Consider the following 15,375-nt stretch of genomic DNA (forward strand, 5'->3'; position numbering starts at 1 on the left):
AAAGTATAGCCGAACAGCTATACGTTTAAAAGAAGCAATTCAGCATTTCATGTCGTATATGGCTGGTGCCGGTCAACTAAGTATGAAACCGTTCCAAACTTCCAACTCATTTAAACCAGATTGGAAGAAGAAGAATCACTTTGGTGCAGCGGTCTGCTTGCTGTGCAGCAACTGTTTCACTAGAATATCTCTCATAGTCTTCCCCAACGGATCAACTTTCCTACAGCATTGTTCGCCATATCCCGAGTGATGATGACCAGATAAAGCAACATCTGGTTGTAATATATCTCCACTGTCAATTCTTATATTGTGAAGTAAACAACATACCAAGATGATGCTCGGAAGTCTCCACATAACCTTGTAAAGGATTCTCCAAGTGCCCTTTAACTGCGTGAATGCCTTTACTGCAAGTGACTTTGCAGCCCCATGCACGGCATTGAAAGCGGAAATGGAAGCTGGGAGGCCATTGCTTTCATAAGGAGTTATGAGCCAGGGAAGCAGAGGATAGCCAACCCCACCAACTAAGTATTCTCTAATCTCTACTCCTCCAGATAAAGTTCTAACATTTTCATTCAAACGCTGTCCACCTTCACAGGGCTTGAAAATCCTGAACACTTTAAAAGTCTAGACACCATCATGCCCCCAGGCCAACCAGTTACAATGTCAAGAAACCTCATCTCATGGTCAACAATTCCCTGCAAGAGCATGCTGTAGTTGTCCTCCAGGTCACACCAATCGTCTGATGTTTGAATGGTAGGAAGGGCCATAATGCTGTGTGTACCATCTATGGCTCCACAACAATTGGGCAATCCAAAGGCTTCTTCAAGTTTGGACTTATATTTCTTCCGTTCTGTTCGAATCAACTAGAAGGTCCATTTCTCTTATTTTGGTTTCTTAAATCGTAGAGCCATAGTACAGCCGTACGGCTATACTCCGTGTTTTTACTTTCTTTTCAAAAATAGACTTGGTTTGACACGTGACGCCTAATAGATGGGGTCCTTTTTTTATATTTAAAAATGGTATAGCCGACCGGCTATACTCAGTTAAAAAAAAATTAAAAAACGTATAGCCGCGCGGCTATATGATTGTACGCGTGGGCGCCTAGCAAGTGTTCGGATACTCTTTTTTTCTTTTTTTTAGTGAGTAGAAGAGCCGTGCGTCTATACTCGATTATTTTCTAATTTTTTAAAAAAGTATAGCCAGACGGCTTTACTCGGTTTTTTAATTTTTAATTTTAAATAGGACCGCCGCGCGGCTATAATATTTTTTACACATGGCCCCTAATCCCACTGCGAAGCCTTTTTTATAAATTAGTATAGCCGCACGGCTATACTTGGAATTTTTTTTCCCCCCCAAAAAAGTATAGCCGTACGGCTATACCGGCCTTGTTTTTGTTTTACTTATTTTTAATAAATAGTTTAGCCAATCGGCTATACCCATTATATATACTAGCCTTTCCGCATGCGCTTTCGCGCGTGCGAGAGGCTCTTTTTTTTATTCTTTATTTTTTAATAAATTTATTTTAGAATTAAAAAAGATAATGGGCAGTTGTGTTCCATAAAAATAGGATCCATTATCTGATTTTTCTTTTAATTTTAATTTTTTTAAATATAAAAAAATATGAATTTACCATATTATCCTCATTTAATTAATAATTTTAATTCTTAATGTTTGCATTAACCAAGGGCAATTTCTAGCATTTTGAATGTTTCACCGTACTCTGCCTTTTGCTTTATATAAGCTTTATATATATAGATAGATGTATACTCAATTTCACTAAATAAAAATAATATATATTTTAAAATGTAAATAAATTATTGGGCTAAGCCGAATCACAACCATAAAATCCCAATTTGACCATTTTGGGCTAAAACAAGCCATGGCCTGGCCAAAAGTGCCAGGCTAGACATGCTCTTAGGCTTAGCCATTAGAGGTAAATTGAACAGAGCTTTACCATTGATGTAAATGAAGAACAGAAAATTAATTTGAGAGGAGAAAGAGTGACTGAGAATGATCAGATAGAGCTAATACATAGATGCCATCATGACGGCAATCAAACCAATAGGGAAACAAAGTTCAATCATCATCTCATTGTCAATCCTCAAAATTCTCCAAGTCCCAAAGTCTCAAACAGATTGAAGAAATTAAAAGATCTAAGCTATGTTCAATTTGAAACCGAAAAAATCCAAAACAAACGAAAAAAACCAATTTGATGAAGCAAATGGCACAATTTTCTGGTGTGGGAAGAAGGATCAGATAGAGCTAATACATAGTTTCGCCATCATCACGGCGTTCAAACCAATAGGGATACGAAATCTAATCCTCATCTCAATCTCCCACTTTCACATCAAAAATCACACACAAAAAAACTTTTTAGGGTTTAAGCAGAGAAAAAGGAGAGGGCTTTACAGAGCCAGAGCGGCTACTTGTTTCAAACTTCATATTTTGAAATCGTGATGCCAAAGAAACCCTAAAGATTGGATATTTATAGTGAAAGCTCAGGCCTTTAGGGCAACATTTGTAGAAGAGCCTCTGATCTCTATATGGGCTGACCCAATTTTCTTGAACCGGCCCAACCCACATTAGTCTTAACCGGAAAAGACCAGAACCAACTGATTCGACTACTTTCGTCTTGTGTTTCCGTACAATGCGCCTCCACGGCCACCGCCTACGTCAACCGCCTTAAAATCTCATAGCCTCCTCCTCTCCATCTCTTTCTCTCTGTTATGGAAATGGCTAAGAATTACTCCAAGAATCTGTTCAACCATTTGTGTAAGCACCAGGCACTAAAGCACTTTGCTTTGTTCCTTTACTCTTCTCGAAATGCAGAGATTAAATTTTCGTTTTTCTGTTTTTGGTTAATTTCTGTGTAGATTTTATGCAAAGATTTCTGAAGAAAGAGCAATTGTATCAGAGGTTTATATATAGCTATGTGAATCGGTTTCAATCGCTACGCTCGAAAGTAGGCAAGGTAGAGCCAGAGGTACTCAAAGAAACGAAAACTGCTGCTCCTCCTCAAGCTCCTCTGAGGCCCAAACATGATGCCATTAGCAACTACTCTAGTGACGACGATGATTTAATCGATAGTAAGTGGAAAGGGTTGGAGCTTGCTTGGCTCCCCAGAGCTCTCGAACCAGCTCTTCAACTGTGCAGGTGGGCTCTGCCAAGCTCAACAGGTGTGTTTTCTGTTTTGATTATCTTGTTTGGGCACTTGGGTGGTCATGGGTTTTGAATGAATTTGGGTAATTTGGAAATTGTAGTTTGAGTTATGCATGAAGATTATTCAGTTCTGAAAATTGCAGGAAATGGAGTGGGAGAGAAACCCCCACCCAGCACTCGATCAGTCTCGGAGATCATTGCAAGCATCCAACGCAGCAAGACAGGAATTCAGGATTGGAGTTTGAGTGATCTCACCATTGGTTTGTTTCTTATTTATCTTCGACAAGCGTCTGTAAATCCATTTGAGGATGTTAATGGTGTTCAGGTCTCCTCAGATTCAATGGTAATGCCAATACCAAACCTTTTTCTAATTATGATAATGTTCTCGTACTTCTACTATTACTTTGTATAAACACATTATGTTGTGTGTCAAGTTTTAGTCTGCTAGACCGGCGGGTCTTATTAGTTATTATTTGGCATTGGTTTTGTGTTTTAGGTACGAGATCTCATCTACCACTCTGAGTTAGCAAAGGGTTCTTATAAGGATACTACTGCAGCTCTTGCAAGGAACACCATGCTTCGAGAAAGCAGTGTCTTGAAATTTGTCAAAAATTCCAGTGTGATGAGGCCTGGATATTATATAGGGATTGACCCTCGTAAAAAACTTGTGATTTTAGGAATCCGTGGTACTCATACTGTATATGACCTTATAACTGATGTTGTTTCTTCAAGCGATGGTGAAGTCACATTTGAGGGTTATTCAACCCACTTTGGCACTGCAGAAGCTGCTCGCTGGTTTCTTAGTCACGAGATGGGAAATATAAGGAAGTGCTTGGAGAAATATGAGGTGGCGAATCTTTTCTCTCCTTCGTTTCTTTGTTCTTCTTGTTCAAAGGATTTCATGCTTTTTTTCCCCAACCAGAGTTTGTTGTCATTGTTGGTTGTAGTTGAGCCCAATTCATTAACAGGGATTTAAGTTTAGGCTGGTGGGTCATTCGCTTGGAGGTGCTACAGCTGCTCTACTAGCAATAATGCTCCGTAAAAAGTCAGCTAAGGAGCTGGGGTTCAACCCAGAGATTGTCTCTGCGGTGGGGTATGCAACGCCACCTTGTGTCTCCAAAGAACTTGCTGAAAGCTGCTCCAGTTATGTCACAACTGTTGTGATGCAGGTGGGAAGATGCATTTGATTATTTACTAGTTAGAAGAAGCACTTCTATTCTAATTATATATACCCGTTGGCTGTTAAATTTATTTGGTTTATTTGTATTTTTCCCTTCTCAAATTGTTACGTCATCTTTTTATGCAGGATGATATTATACCTAGGCTAAGTGTGGCATCTCTAACGAGGTTGAGGAGTGAAATTCTTCAAACCGATTGGTAAGTAAATTTGCCTCTTCAGAGGCTCGTGCTCGTGTCACTGTCACCTCTCTTTCAAGAAAGGTTGAGAAAAATAAGCACACTAGTCGTTGTTGGAGGACCAAATTTCTTCATGTGCCAACTGATTAAGAAAGCAAATGTTGCACTAGTTATTGTGTAGCATTTAATTTCTAAGTTTCCAGAGTTCAAATACTCAGGATCTTGAACTTGCATATTGTGATTCATGCTCTGTGGAAATTTGGAAATCTATGGAATATTATGTGATTCTATAAGCATAAGACTTTCAATTCTTTTGCTGGAAAAGACTTTGCCTGAACACTTCTTTTTGGTCAGGTCTATGGTAAGCCTTTTCCACTTGGAATTAAAAAATTTATGTACTTATTTTAGTTCATGTCTAAGGCTTTCCTCTTTCTTGGATTGTTGTGGAATAACAAAGGATTTGGGCATGAATAATTGTGGCTCCAAATTGAATAAAAAGTTTTAACTTAATTATGTTAATTTGAAGCATCATTCATCACCTCTTAGTATGAAAAAGTCACTTCTGTTGTGAGCATCAATTAAATTTGATGTCGACTGCAAGGGCTTATCAAAATGTGAAACTTACACCCTTATTTGTTTCTATGTTATGTTTTGCAGGATGAGTGTGGTTGAGAAGGAAGACTGGAGAAGTGTCATAGATTTGGTTACAAATGCAAAGCAGGTTGTGTCTTCAGTGCAAGATGTTGCTCGGAAACTCTCTGATTATGCAAAATTTGGGAGCAGTAAAAATGCTTCAGGTAATCCCCACCTTGCTCTTTACCGAATGCGCCAATGCTATTGTCTTATCAATTGTCTAGACCTTGCTGCCTACTGACATTTATTTTGTGACAAACGTGGTATATATATATTTTTAGGGAGCTGATTTTCCCACTTCTCTTTTGTCCACTTACACTCTCTTTTTTGTTATAGTAAAAAGTATTTAAAAAAAAAAAAACAAAAGGGAGTTGAAGTGGACAAAAGGGGAGTGGGAAAATCACTACCCTATTTTTACTGTCGTTGACCAAATTTAATCCTGTAGAAGTTGATGTGTGGATTTGATACTTAAAAATAATCTCAGGTTGCATTTTTCTCGCCTTCAATTTTGTAATTGTTGGCTTACTGTGTTTCTGTATGTATGCATGATGCATTGGTGCATTTGTGAATGTATGTGCATGCTTTACAATGCATTGGAGGAGTAAGGGTGTGGATGCAATGGAAATTTCTCATTGTTATCAACTTGATGGTAGTTGGTGGGAAGGTTGTTTCTTTTTGTTGGGATCATGGAACTGTGGATTTTTGTTGTATCATCAATGCAGCCACGCTTGTCGTTTTGTCAAACCTCAACAGATGGGTCATCATATGAAAGGAAAATTTTGAATTATACCTGTATTAGTCATTAATTTAAGCTTGACACCCGATGATCTTCCCTTCACCAAATTATCTTTTGCTGTCTGAACAGATGGTCCTGTCATAAAGAAAATGCCTATGGCTTCCAGGGTCCCTGTAAATGACAGAGAAGTAAGAGATAATGCTGTTGCTATTGAGAATGGAGCTGCCTGTAAAGTGCCCGAGGAGTTATTTGTACCCGGCACTGTTTACTACCTAAAGAGGAATGTGGATGCTCAAACAGGCAGCAGCAGCAGCAGGGAGTATTTTACACTATGGAAGAGGCATCCAGGTGAACATTTTCAGAGGATTGTGCTCTCAAGCAACATAATAACAGACCACAGGTGTGTTAGCCATTACTATGCATTAAGAGATGTGCTCAAAGGTTTGCCCACCTCTGATGATGAAGGCAAACTTCATAATTGATCAAAACAAAGTGCTCTTATTTTTCATCTGTAAAAATGTAAGATTTACTGTAACCATCATAAATTTTGCAATGTTTAAGGGATTTATCAATTTTCATCGATCAATATTCCATCCAGTGTCATGCTACAAAATGTGCTGTACAAAGAATAGACAATGCCATTGGCTGCTTTCATTTCTTGCTGAACAGTTTTCTAAAGTTATAGCATTGCAATTTGCAGACTAGCTGGCATACCCTATATCTCTTTTTACTGGTGGGTTTTGCATTTCCTTATCTTCATTCCCCCACCATTACCTGCCATGAAAGGTATGCCTAGAACCTAAGCAAGACTTGGTTTGTATTATTAATAGCCACACCTAGGCTTCTAGGCATTTATAGGATCGTATCCAATGTCAAGCTGAAAAGCACATCTACCATCCTGAAGAAACCCAAAAGGGAGATAGAAAACCCAAAAAGAATAAAATAAGATGAAATTGTGGACGTTTGGCCAAAATTGTTGTCTCATTGTAACTTCTGCAATCATCGGAAAGCTAGTCAAACGCTATTGTGAAATCCACTTGCATCAACGTTTAACAAAGGATTGAAAGGTCCTGATAGAAAAGAATTCTACAGCATAGCAAATTACATTAAATAACTCAAGCCATGTTAATCTATGAATTAAGATGAGGTTCATAGAATCTATTAGCTTTCTCCTTTGTTGTCTTTGCCTGAGAATGGCTTTCTTAGCTGTATTTGAAAAGAAAGTCATGGTCTATTTCCACTTCACCATATACTTTACCAAATAAAAACAAAACCTTCTCCATCACCAAGCTATCATTGATTAACCCTCAATGAAGTTACATCCCAATTTGTCCTCATTGCTCTTACTAGAAGACCATATGAATCCAATCCACATCACCCCTTATATTATGGTTTGGACTTTGAACAATTGCCCTCTATTCAAACTACAAGAATTTTTTATTTTTATTTTTTTATATAAACATAGAGCTGTAACCAAACTAAGGCATGTAAGATGGGCAAAAAGACAAAGATGATGTAATGTAATTTGCTGTTTGCCTGCAACCTCTTGAAAATGAAGCATTCTACTTATGTCTTTCATGTCGTCAGGTTAATAAGAAGTTGATGTTTGAACTTCTGCAGTACAGGAAAAGAAATTTCTGATTGCATGCTTAATTTACTTTTAATTAAACATTTGATTTTTTTATTATAATTTCATTATCTTCTTATGTTTGGAGTGGAGCACAATCATGTTACATATATTTGGGGAACGTACGTAACATACTGACATGAGCTGAAGTTGTTGACCCAAAAAAAAAGAAAAAAAAGAAAAGACATGAGCTCAAGTTCTGTTACTGTCTTCTAGATTAATGAGGAAGAAATTGGAAACAAAGAACTTAAGCAATCATCCACACACACGTGCACTGGCCCTATCTGCTACCTTGGTGTCGGATTGACTGGTCAATAGGACACTTGTCAGCATTATTTTTTTTTCACATCCTATATGATCAAAAAATAAAAGAACTGACATGTAACGGGAATGTTATTGTGACGGTATCTCAAGCCAATCACGCATTGCCATATCCGAAAGTTAAAAATACATGTCAATCAGTTATTGACTTGGGATAGCGCCACAATGGTCTCCCCGGTATAGGCAAATGAACCAACAGATAAAAAACAAAAGAAAAAAAAAGAAGAAGAAATGTGCATAATTACCAACTAATTAATCCTTGATATCAAAGTATATTGAGAAGAAATAGGGATTAGGGAAAACAAAACCACAAAGTTCTCCTCAAGGCCTCCTTAGAGAAAATGAGATAGTGGTACCCAAAACCACAAAGTTTTGTGGCTTTATTAGAAGACTTACATATTGCTCAAAGTTTCTTGCTTCCTCCTAATTGATAAGAAAAACTCTAATGAATTAAAAATACCTTTGAAGTGCAAAAGGGGTTTCATCTAAGAGCATATCCTATCAAAGCCCAAATAAATTAACTTAGACAGAAGAGTTTATGAATGTTATTAGTGGGACAGCTCCATTATTTAATAACCCCATTAATTAGCATATATTTTTTAAGTGGCCAACAATTACACATGGCTCCGGAGCCAGTCTGGTTTAGGCTCAAACCCCAGTTGATACGTTCAACTGTGTAGATTCCAACTTGCAATTTATAAATAACCCCTTTCACATAATTGTTTATACCAAATAATTCCTTATTTTCGATCTCTTTTGGAACTTAGTCCAAAACCCTTTCAGTTTCATCCACCCTAGAGTGCTGCACAAAATGGTTACTTTAGGTTTAAACCCATCTTTTCCATTAGATGAAAGGATTAGCTTAATTACTTTATAATTAGTATACTAGATTAGTTGGGATGTGGGGCCTCCCCATTGTGCAAAGTCTTAATTAAGATGAGCTAATGAGACATTAGCACAGTACTAATTTCCTCGACAAGCCGTGACCTGAAAAACTAGAAAGGCAATATTGTCCCTCTTCCTCTCACCTCCTGATGAAGTGTTGTATTCCAGTGTCACTATCTTTTGTTTCATTCATTTCAAGAATATATGCTTCTTTTCTGTAGCTTTAGTGGCTCCTTTAAACTTCGATTATCTGTACTTAAATGAGAATTATTAACCCTATATGTACAATCTTCATTTTTATAATCCGGATTCACAGTGATCCTCCATTAATGGACCCTTGTGGGTCTGGTCTAGGCAACTTTGCATTGTTTATTGAATGATCTGTCGGTTGCTTTCCTATTTAAAAACTCAAACATATCTTGCCTGCTTCCATCATTTACACTAAGTGGAGTTCGATAGCCATAAGAACAGATCAAGGGTTACAAATGTTCACCTCTTTTTATTGTTATTCATCTTTGTCAGCTTTAGTATCTATATGTAGTTGGCAGATTGAGTTGTCACACTCACACATACCTGAATCATTAATGAAGAGACCAATGTTCTCTTTCTCAAATGTTATCTTCGTATGTATTATAACATGTGGATTAATAGCACCACGTGACAGTGTAAGGATGATTCAAGAACTTTTTGATGTTCTATGTAGTCAAACTGTCAATTAGGAAGGACCATACATTTACAAATTACATACTGGTCTTAATTAACAATTTACCAAATGTTGTCAGACTAACATTATCCAATAGCAATAACTATATAAAAAGTAACTCTGTTTATACCATATTTTTAGATTGACTGTTTTAGTTAAGTCCTTATCAATGTTCTGGAGTAACATGCCTGGATGATCAGGTTCATGTACCATCTGTATACGGAGAAATATGAAATAGTGTGATGCTTCATCAATTGTTCAATGGCATCCCACACACCCATTGCCAGCTTTACTATTTCATGTATGTAATAATATTTTATGCAATTTAGCCTGTCACTGACTCAATCATGCACGTTATATGTCTTAATTTTGTTTCATAAAAAAATAAATAATGACTTCGTATATATACATCTTATTTGGCCTATAATAATTAAATGCCGACGTCCCAATAAGGAGGAAAGTAGGGAGGAGTAGTAGAAAATACATGATGTCCGCATGGTAATAACGTCAGAACGTCCGCATAGGAGAAAATCTGTATATGTTTTGTTGAATTAAGAAAACCCTGGAGGAATATGCATTCAGACAGAGTTGCTCTGGTTTCAACATTACCTCCTTCTCTCACTCCAGTATAATCACCAGTTACCGCTTATTTTAGCAGCAAATTAGCTATAGCAAGAGCACATTAATATTGGAATTAATACATCCAGAACATAAGCAACAAAGAAAAATTACAATGGATCCAAATATCAAAGGAAATAATAGAGATATGGGTTTGGTTTGTGATATCTGATAGGCTCTTTTGTCTTTTAAGGAATCTTATTTGTGAGCATGAATATTTAGTAGACTATTGGAAAAGAAAGAATAGTAGTGAAACCCTGTAGCCCATAAAGGGAACCTATTCTAATTAAGTATTCATTGTAATATGATTAACTCTGCCCCCACACTCTAACTCTAGGCCTGGCAATATTTATAAGCCTGGAGTGATGCTATGCACATAGCACAGATAAAACCATATATTAATTTCAAAGCCATAAACCACTCCAAATTAAACTCTTAAACATCAATATGACAGGTTCTGGTTCTCCTTGTGGAGCTTGCAAGTTCTTGAGAAGAAAATGTATTAGAGGTTGCATTTTTGCACCTTATTTCTGCCATGAACAGGGTGCCACTCATTTCGCCGCGATCCACAAGGTTTTTGGGGCAAGCAACGTGTCGAAATTGCTTGCTCAACTTCCGGTGAGCGATCGATGCAGAGCTGCACTTACAATTTCATATGAAGCTCAAGCCAGGGTTCAAGACCCTATTTATGGCTGTGTTTCCCATATTTTTGCTCTCCAGCAGCAGGTTGTAATTAATCCTAGTTAATCATTGAAATATTTAACATTCCCTGATTAACTTTTATTTCGTTAATCTCAACAGATGACGATTAACTCATAAATTTAACTGCTTTGCAGGTTATTAGTTTACAAGCACAACTAGCTTCTGTCAAGGAACAAGCAGCTAAAGGCTTTTCCAATGCGAACCCAATTGAGAAGTACAATATGAATGTGCAGAGTTGGCCTCAGTCGGAAAGTTCAAACATATTGATGCCACAAAGTATGAACCTCAACAACATTAATGATTCAATGCTGCCATTTTACTCCGAAAACAAGAATTCGAATTCTTTTGAGGGTGACCGAAATTTCATGATTCCGGAAGTACTAAATGACATGTACGGCAGCTATGGGGATGGAGAGGCTTCTAATTCAATGTCCTCACTAGACATGCAGATGAGCAATATGCAATGGGGTTTCGATCAAGATCACGATTGAAAGAGGGATTTTGCCAGTTTTGAATTTAATTGCTCATGCTAACTAGGAACCCTAGGAGTGTTTATAAACTACACTCACAAATAATGTCAAAGGCCACACGCAGTAGGGTTTTTATTTCTTCTTATTTTTTCACACCAGAAATGTGATAGCCAGTAATATATATGTAAGCCTCAAGAGATGTCAGATGTTTTCGGGGCGCTAATGAAGAAGAAGGCATTTTTCGAATGACAAATAGCCAAAACCATTTTCTCTAGTTTCTTTAACTTCAGAAATTAATAATTAATGGAAAGACATATACTTTAGTTTCTCTCTTTGTTGCTTTCTTATGCCAGCCCATCTCCATCTGCTTTTGTGTTGTAACTATTCAGGTAATGAGATCATGCCAGATAATAAAACCAGACTTTGGAAGTGAAATTCAACAAGTTAGTACTCAGTCAAGTCCATATCTAAGGTCTTGCCTTGTCTTAATTCAAGTTTGTCAATGAAGGAGATAATAACGAAACGTGAGCCTTTCGCTTTAATCAATAATCAATGATCGAGCTCCCCCACCATAATCTTAATCACCTTCAAAAGGTGTCTAAGCAAAATTAGGCTGAATTGAGTGCAATGTAACACCTAGGCAGCCCTAGGCGTTTAGTAGCATCCAAGGTTAATCACAAGAATCTTGTATATTGAATCAAGAGCAGAGAGAGAGAGAGAGAGAGAGAGAGAGAGAGAGAGAGAAGCTAGAGAGAGAAGCTAGAGAGAACAATCTGATATATTCACTTAATCGATTCGTAATTACATGAGAAAGTCTTCTATATAGCTACAGATAACAAACAAACTAACTACTACAGTAAGATTATGACATGTGTCACAATCTAAAGCACTATACTCTAACATCCCCCCTCAAGAGCATGTTGTGAGGAACCAAGCATGAGATTACAGCAATGAGTTCTGAAAAGAGGACCACTCAACCCCTTTGTAAGAATATCAGCAAACTGCTCTTGGGAAGACACAAATTGCACAGAGAGTTGTTTCAGTGATACTCTTTCGCGAACAAAATGCACGTCGATTTCTATGTGTTTGGTCTTTTGATGCTGAACAGGATTAAAAGATAAGGCAATGGCTGAGAGATTGTCACAAAAGAGGACAGGCACACGAGGTAGTGGAATGTGCAGAAATGCTAATAATTGTTTGATCTAATCCAATTCAGCTGAGGAAAATGATAAAGCACGATATTCAGCTTCGGTTGATGATCTGGAAATAGTTTGTTGCTTCTTAGAGGACCACGAAATTGGATTGTTACCCAAAAACACCACCAAACCAGTAGTAGATCTTCTGCCATTAGGGTCCCCTGCCCAATCAGCATCACTAAAAGCCTTTAACTGCAAATCTCCCATAGTATATGAGATACCAAATTGCATTGTGCCCTTGAGATAGCGTAATATACGTTTAACTGCAGTAAAATGGGATACCATTGGATTCTGCATAAACTGACAGACTTGATGCACAGAAAAGGCAATATCTGGCCTTGTGAAAGTTAAGTATTGTAGAGCCCCTACAATACTTCTATACAACTTAGGATTGGAATAAGGATCCCCATCCTCTTTGAGTAACCGGTTGTAAGGAAGCCATGGGGTATCACAGGGTTTAGCATCAAACATTTCATATTTAACCAATAGATCTGCCACATATTTGGTTTGTGACAAAAACAAACCAGTGGCAGTTTTAGTGATTTGAATCCCTAAGAAATAGTGGAGCAACCCTAAATCCTTGATATCAAACTCAGTAGTAAGAGCACTAATAACTTGTGTAATTGCACCAGAAGCACTGCCAGTTATAATGATGTCATCCACATAGAGAAGCAGAACCACAATCTCATGACCAACATGCTTAACAAACAATGAGGAGTCAGAGTATGTGTTTTCAAAACCCAAAGAAGGAAGAAACTGAGTAAACCGGTCATTCCAGGCCCTAGGAGCTTGTTTTAGCCCACATAGGGATTTAAGTAGTTTACACACAAGATAAGGATGAGATGGATCTTCAAAACCAGGAGGTTGAGACATGTAGACCTCCTCTTGTAGGATGCCATGCAAAAATGCATTTTTGACATCTAATTGTCAAAGAGGCCAATTGAAATGGGCAGCAAGAGCAAGAACTAACCTGACTGTGGTAGGCTTCACCACAGGGCTAAAAGTCTCCCCATAATCCAATCCAGGTTCTTGACTGAAACCTAGCAACTAACCGTGCTTTGTGTCTGGTAATAGACCCATCTGAGTGTCTCTTAATCTTGAAAATCCATTTACATCCAATGAGGTTCTTATTTGCTGGCAATTGAACTAGACTCCAAGTGCCTTGAGTATGTAAAGCATTAACTTCTTCTTGCATTGCCTGTAACCACACAGGGACTTTGATTGCAGACTTGTAACTAACTGGTTCAACCAAGGACATATCAGCTCCCCCAGAGTCCTGAACACTTGCTAAGAGAGCCTTCTTTCTAATAATCCCACTCTTGCTTCTAGTTTGCATGGGATGCAGATTGAGTGGAGGAATGGACAACACTACTTGTAAAGTATCAGGTGTAAAATCATGTGTTTCGGATCCAGAACTAGATCTGATGTCAGGGGCCACAGGGATCTGAGGAGAGGCTGGAATTGGAGCAGCAATGGACTGAGAACTTGGATAAACTTCAGGAAAATCGGAGGCAGAATGTGTTAAGGATATTGAGGCAGGTATATGTGATGGTGCAGGTCTAGGGACACTAGAAGTTGGAGGAGTAGAATCTGGAAAGGATGTGACAACTACATTCTCGGTAGTAACAATAGGCACAGGACAATTGGAACTTGGACATGATTGTGTTGATGTGAATGTGTTTGAATATGTAGGCAATAAGTCTGTGGAGGGAAAATGGTGTTCATCAAAGATAACATGCCTAGAGACAAACACTCTCTTTGTAGGCACATGATAGCACAAATAGCCTTTATATTTGGTGGCATACCCAATAACCACACACTTTGTAGTTTTGGCCTGCAATTTGGTGCTATTATATGGTTTGAGTAGAGGAAAACAGGCACATCCAAAAATTCTAAGGTGAGTAAGGGTTGGATATGTCCCAAATAACATCTCAAAAGGAGATTTGTTATAAAGAACAGCAGTAGGCATACGATTGATTAGATATGTGGCTGTTTGACAAGCATAGGACCAAAACTGAGATGGCAATTTGGCTGTTTGTAATAAGGTGATAGTGGTTTCAATGATATGCCTATGTTTCCTCTCAGCAACCCCATTTTGTTCAGGAGTATATGGATAAGAGAGGTGATGTGAAATGCCTTTTTCAAGAAGAAATTTTGTCAATTTGTTGCTGGTATACTCTCCCCCCTCCCCCCAAATCAATTTGAAGAATTTTAATTAAAGCAGAAAATTGAGTAACAACAAAGGAATAAAAGGCAACAAAGGTAGAGAACAAATCAGACTTGTTTATTAATGGAAAGATCCAGCAATATCTAGTACATTCATCGACAAAGATGGTGTAGTATCGATAACCATCAACTGATATACAGGGTGCAGGACCCCACAAATCAGTATGAATAGTTTCAAAGGGAGTTACAGATTTATTGAGATGTTGTGGAAAAGGTAGTTTGCTAAATTTCCCTTCTAGACATGTATGACACATCATAGGGGATGAGGTTTTGGGGACATGGACATTAGCTTTATTCAACATCAGAGAAACAACATTATTGGTAGGATGACCTAACCTATGGTGCCACAGATTAGACTGAACAAGTTGGCCAAGAAATGCCTTAGCTTAAGAAGGCGTCGGTGAGTTTGAAGTGGACAAGGAGTGGATAGGATATAGTCCATTACTGCACAAGCCTCTGTAAAGGATCCTCCCTGTGGCTTTGTCCTGAATCCAAAAACAAAAGGCATCAAATATAAGCCAACAATTATTGTCAAGACAAAGTCGATGTAATGACAACAGGTTCTGAGTTAATTGAGGAACATAGAGCACAGAGTTCAATTTTATTGGGGAAACTGATGTATGAATAGTAGAATGACCAACATGAGACACATTCAAACCTTCACCATTTGCAGTATGAATTGTTTCATTTGTGGGATACGGTGAGGCCAGTGACAAATTAGTCAAATCAGCCGTCATATGATT

The 15,375-nt window shown here is 37.9% G+C and overlaps 3 protein-coding genes, 2 non-coding genes and 1 pseudogene across 6 annotated transcripts; 2 read left to right on the forward strand and 4 right to left on the reverse strand.

Moving 5' to 3' along the window:
• Positions 1-135: 135 nt before the first annotated feature.
• Positions 136-1,928, reverse strand: LOC117638660 (annotated as a pseudogene).
• An 80-nt stretch (positions 1,929-2,008) lies between these two features.
• LOC117612306 lies at positions 2,009-2,094 on the reverse strand. The gene has a single exon (XR_004583347.1). It is a non-coding gene; the product is annotated as a small nucleolar RNA Z102/R77 (small nucleolar RNA).
• A 152-nt stretch (positions 2,095-2,246) lies between these two features.
• On the reverse strand, positions 2,247-2,334 carry LOC117612307. Its single transcript, XR_004583348.1, has one exon. It is a non-coding gene; the product is annotated as a small nucleolar RNA Z102/R77 (small nucleolar RNA).
• Positions 2,335-2,537: 203 nt separating this feature from the next.
• On the forward strand, positions 2,538-6,481 carry LOC117636304. 2 transcript variants are annotated; one of them, XM_034370741.1, is made up of 8 exons: positions 2,538-2,772; positions 2,874-3,176; positions 3,288-3,502; positions 3,656-4,006; positions 4,128-4,328; positions 4,466-4,536; positions 5,173-5,312; positions 6,014-6,481. In XM_034370741.1, exons 1-8 carry the CDS (start codon positions 2,727-2,729, stop codon positions 6,364-6,366), a joined length of 1,680 nt encoding a protein of 559 aa, XP_034226632.1. In that variant the 5' UTR covers positions 2,538-2,726; the 3' UTR covers positions 6,367-6,481. The 2 variants fall into 2 exon arrangements, with proteins under 2 accessions (XP_034226632.1, XP_034226633.1); XM_034370742.1 differs by having other exon boundaries at positions 2,542-2,772; positions 3,303-3,502.
• A 4,004-nt stretch (positions 6,482-10,485) lies between these two features.
• LOC117638661 (LOB domain-containing protein 29-like) lies at positions 10,486-11,231 on the forward strand. The gene is made up of 2 exons (XM_034373755.1): positions 10,486-10,764; positions 10,875-11,231. The coding sequence occupies exons 1-2, from the start codon at positions 10,486-10,488 to the stop codon at positions 11,229-11,231; spliced, it is 636 nt and encodes a 211-aa protein (XP_034229646.1).
• A 1,181-nt stretch (positions 11,232-12,412) lies between these two features.
• Positions 12,413-13,279, reverse strand: LOC117638662 (uncharacterized mitochondrial protein AtMg00810-like). Its single transcript, XM_034373756.1, has one exon. It carries the CDS (start codon positions 13,277-13,279, stop codon positions 12,413-12,415), a length of 867 nt encoding a protein of 288 aa, XP_034229647.1.
• Between the last annotated feature and the right edge of the window lie 2,096 nt (positions 13,280-15,375).

The sequence above is a fragment of the Prunus dulcis genome, chromosome 8 (assembly GCF_902201215.1).
Source record: "Prunus dulcis chromosome 8, ALMONDv2, whole genome shotgun sequence".
Taxonomy (NCBI): Eukaryota; Viridiplantae; Streptophyta; class Magnoliopsida; order Rosales; family Rosaceae; genus Prunus; species Prunus dulcis.

Bases quoted from the DNA above. Each gene is read 5' to 3' on its own strand.
- LOC117636304 (XM_034370741.1), top strand. From the start codon at position 2,727: ATGGAAATGGCTAAGAATTACTCCAAGAATCTGTTCAACCATTTGT. The intron at 3,177-3,287 runs GTGTGTTTTCTG...AAGATTATTCAG, and splicing joins GGCTCTGCCAAGCTCAACAG to TTCTGAAAATTGCAGGAAAT. The intron at 4,007-4,127 runs GTGGCGAATCTT...ATTCATTAACAG, and splicing joins AGTGCTTGGAGAAATATGAG to GGATTTAAGTTTAGGCTGGT.
- LOC117638661 (XM_034373755.1), top strand. From the start codon at position 10,486: ATGACAGGTTCTGGTTCTCCTTGTGGAGCTTGCAAGTTCTTGAGAAGA. The intron at 10,765-10,874 runs GTTGTAATTAAT...ACTGCTTTGCAG, and splicing joins TTTTTGCTCTCCAGCAGCAG to GTTATTAGTTTACAAGCACA.
- LOC117638662 (XM_034373756.1), bottom strand. From the start codon at position 13,279: ATGTCTCAACCTCCTGGTTTTGAAGATCCATCTCATCCTTATCTTGTG.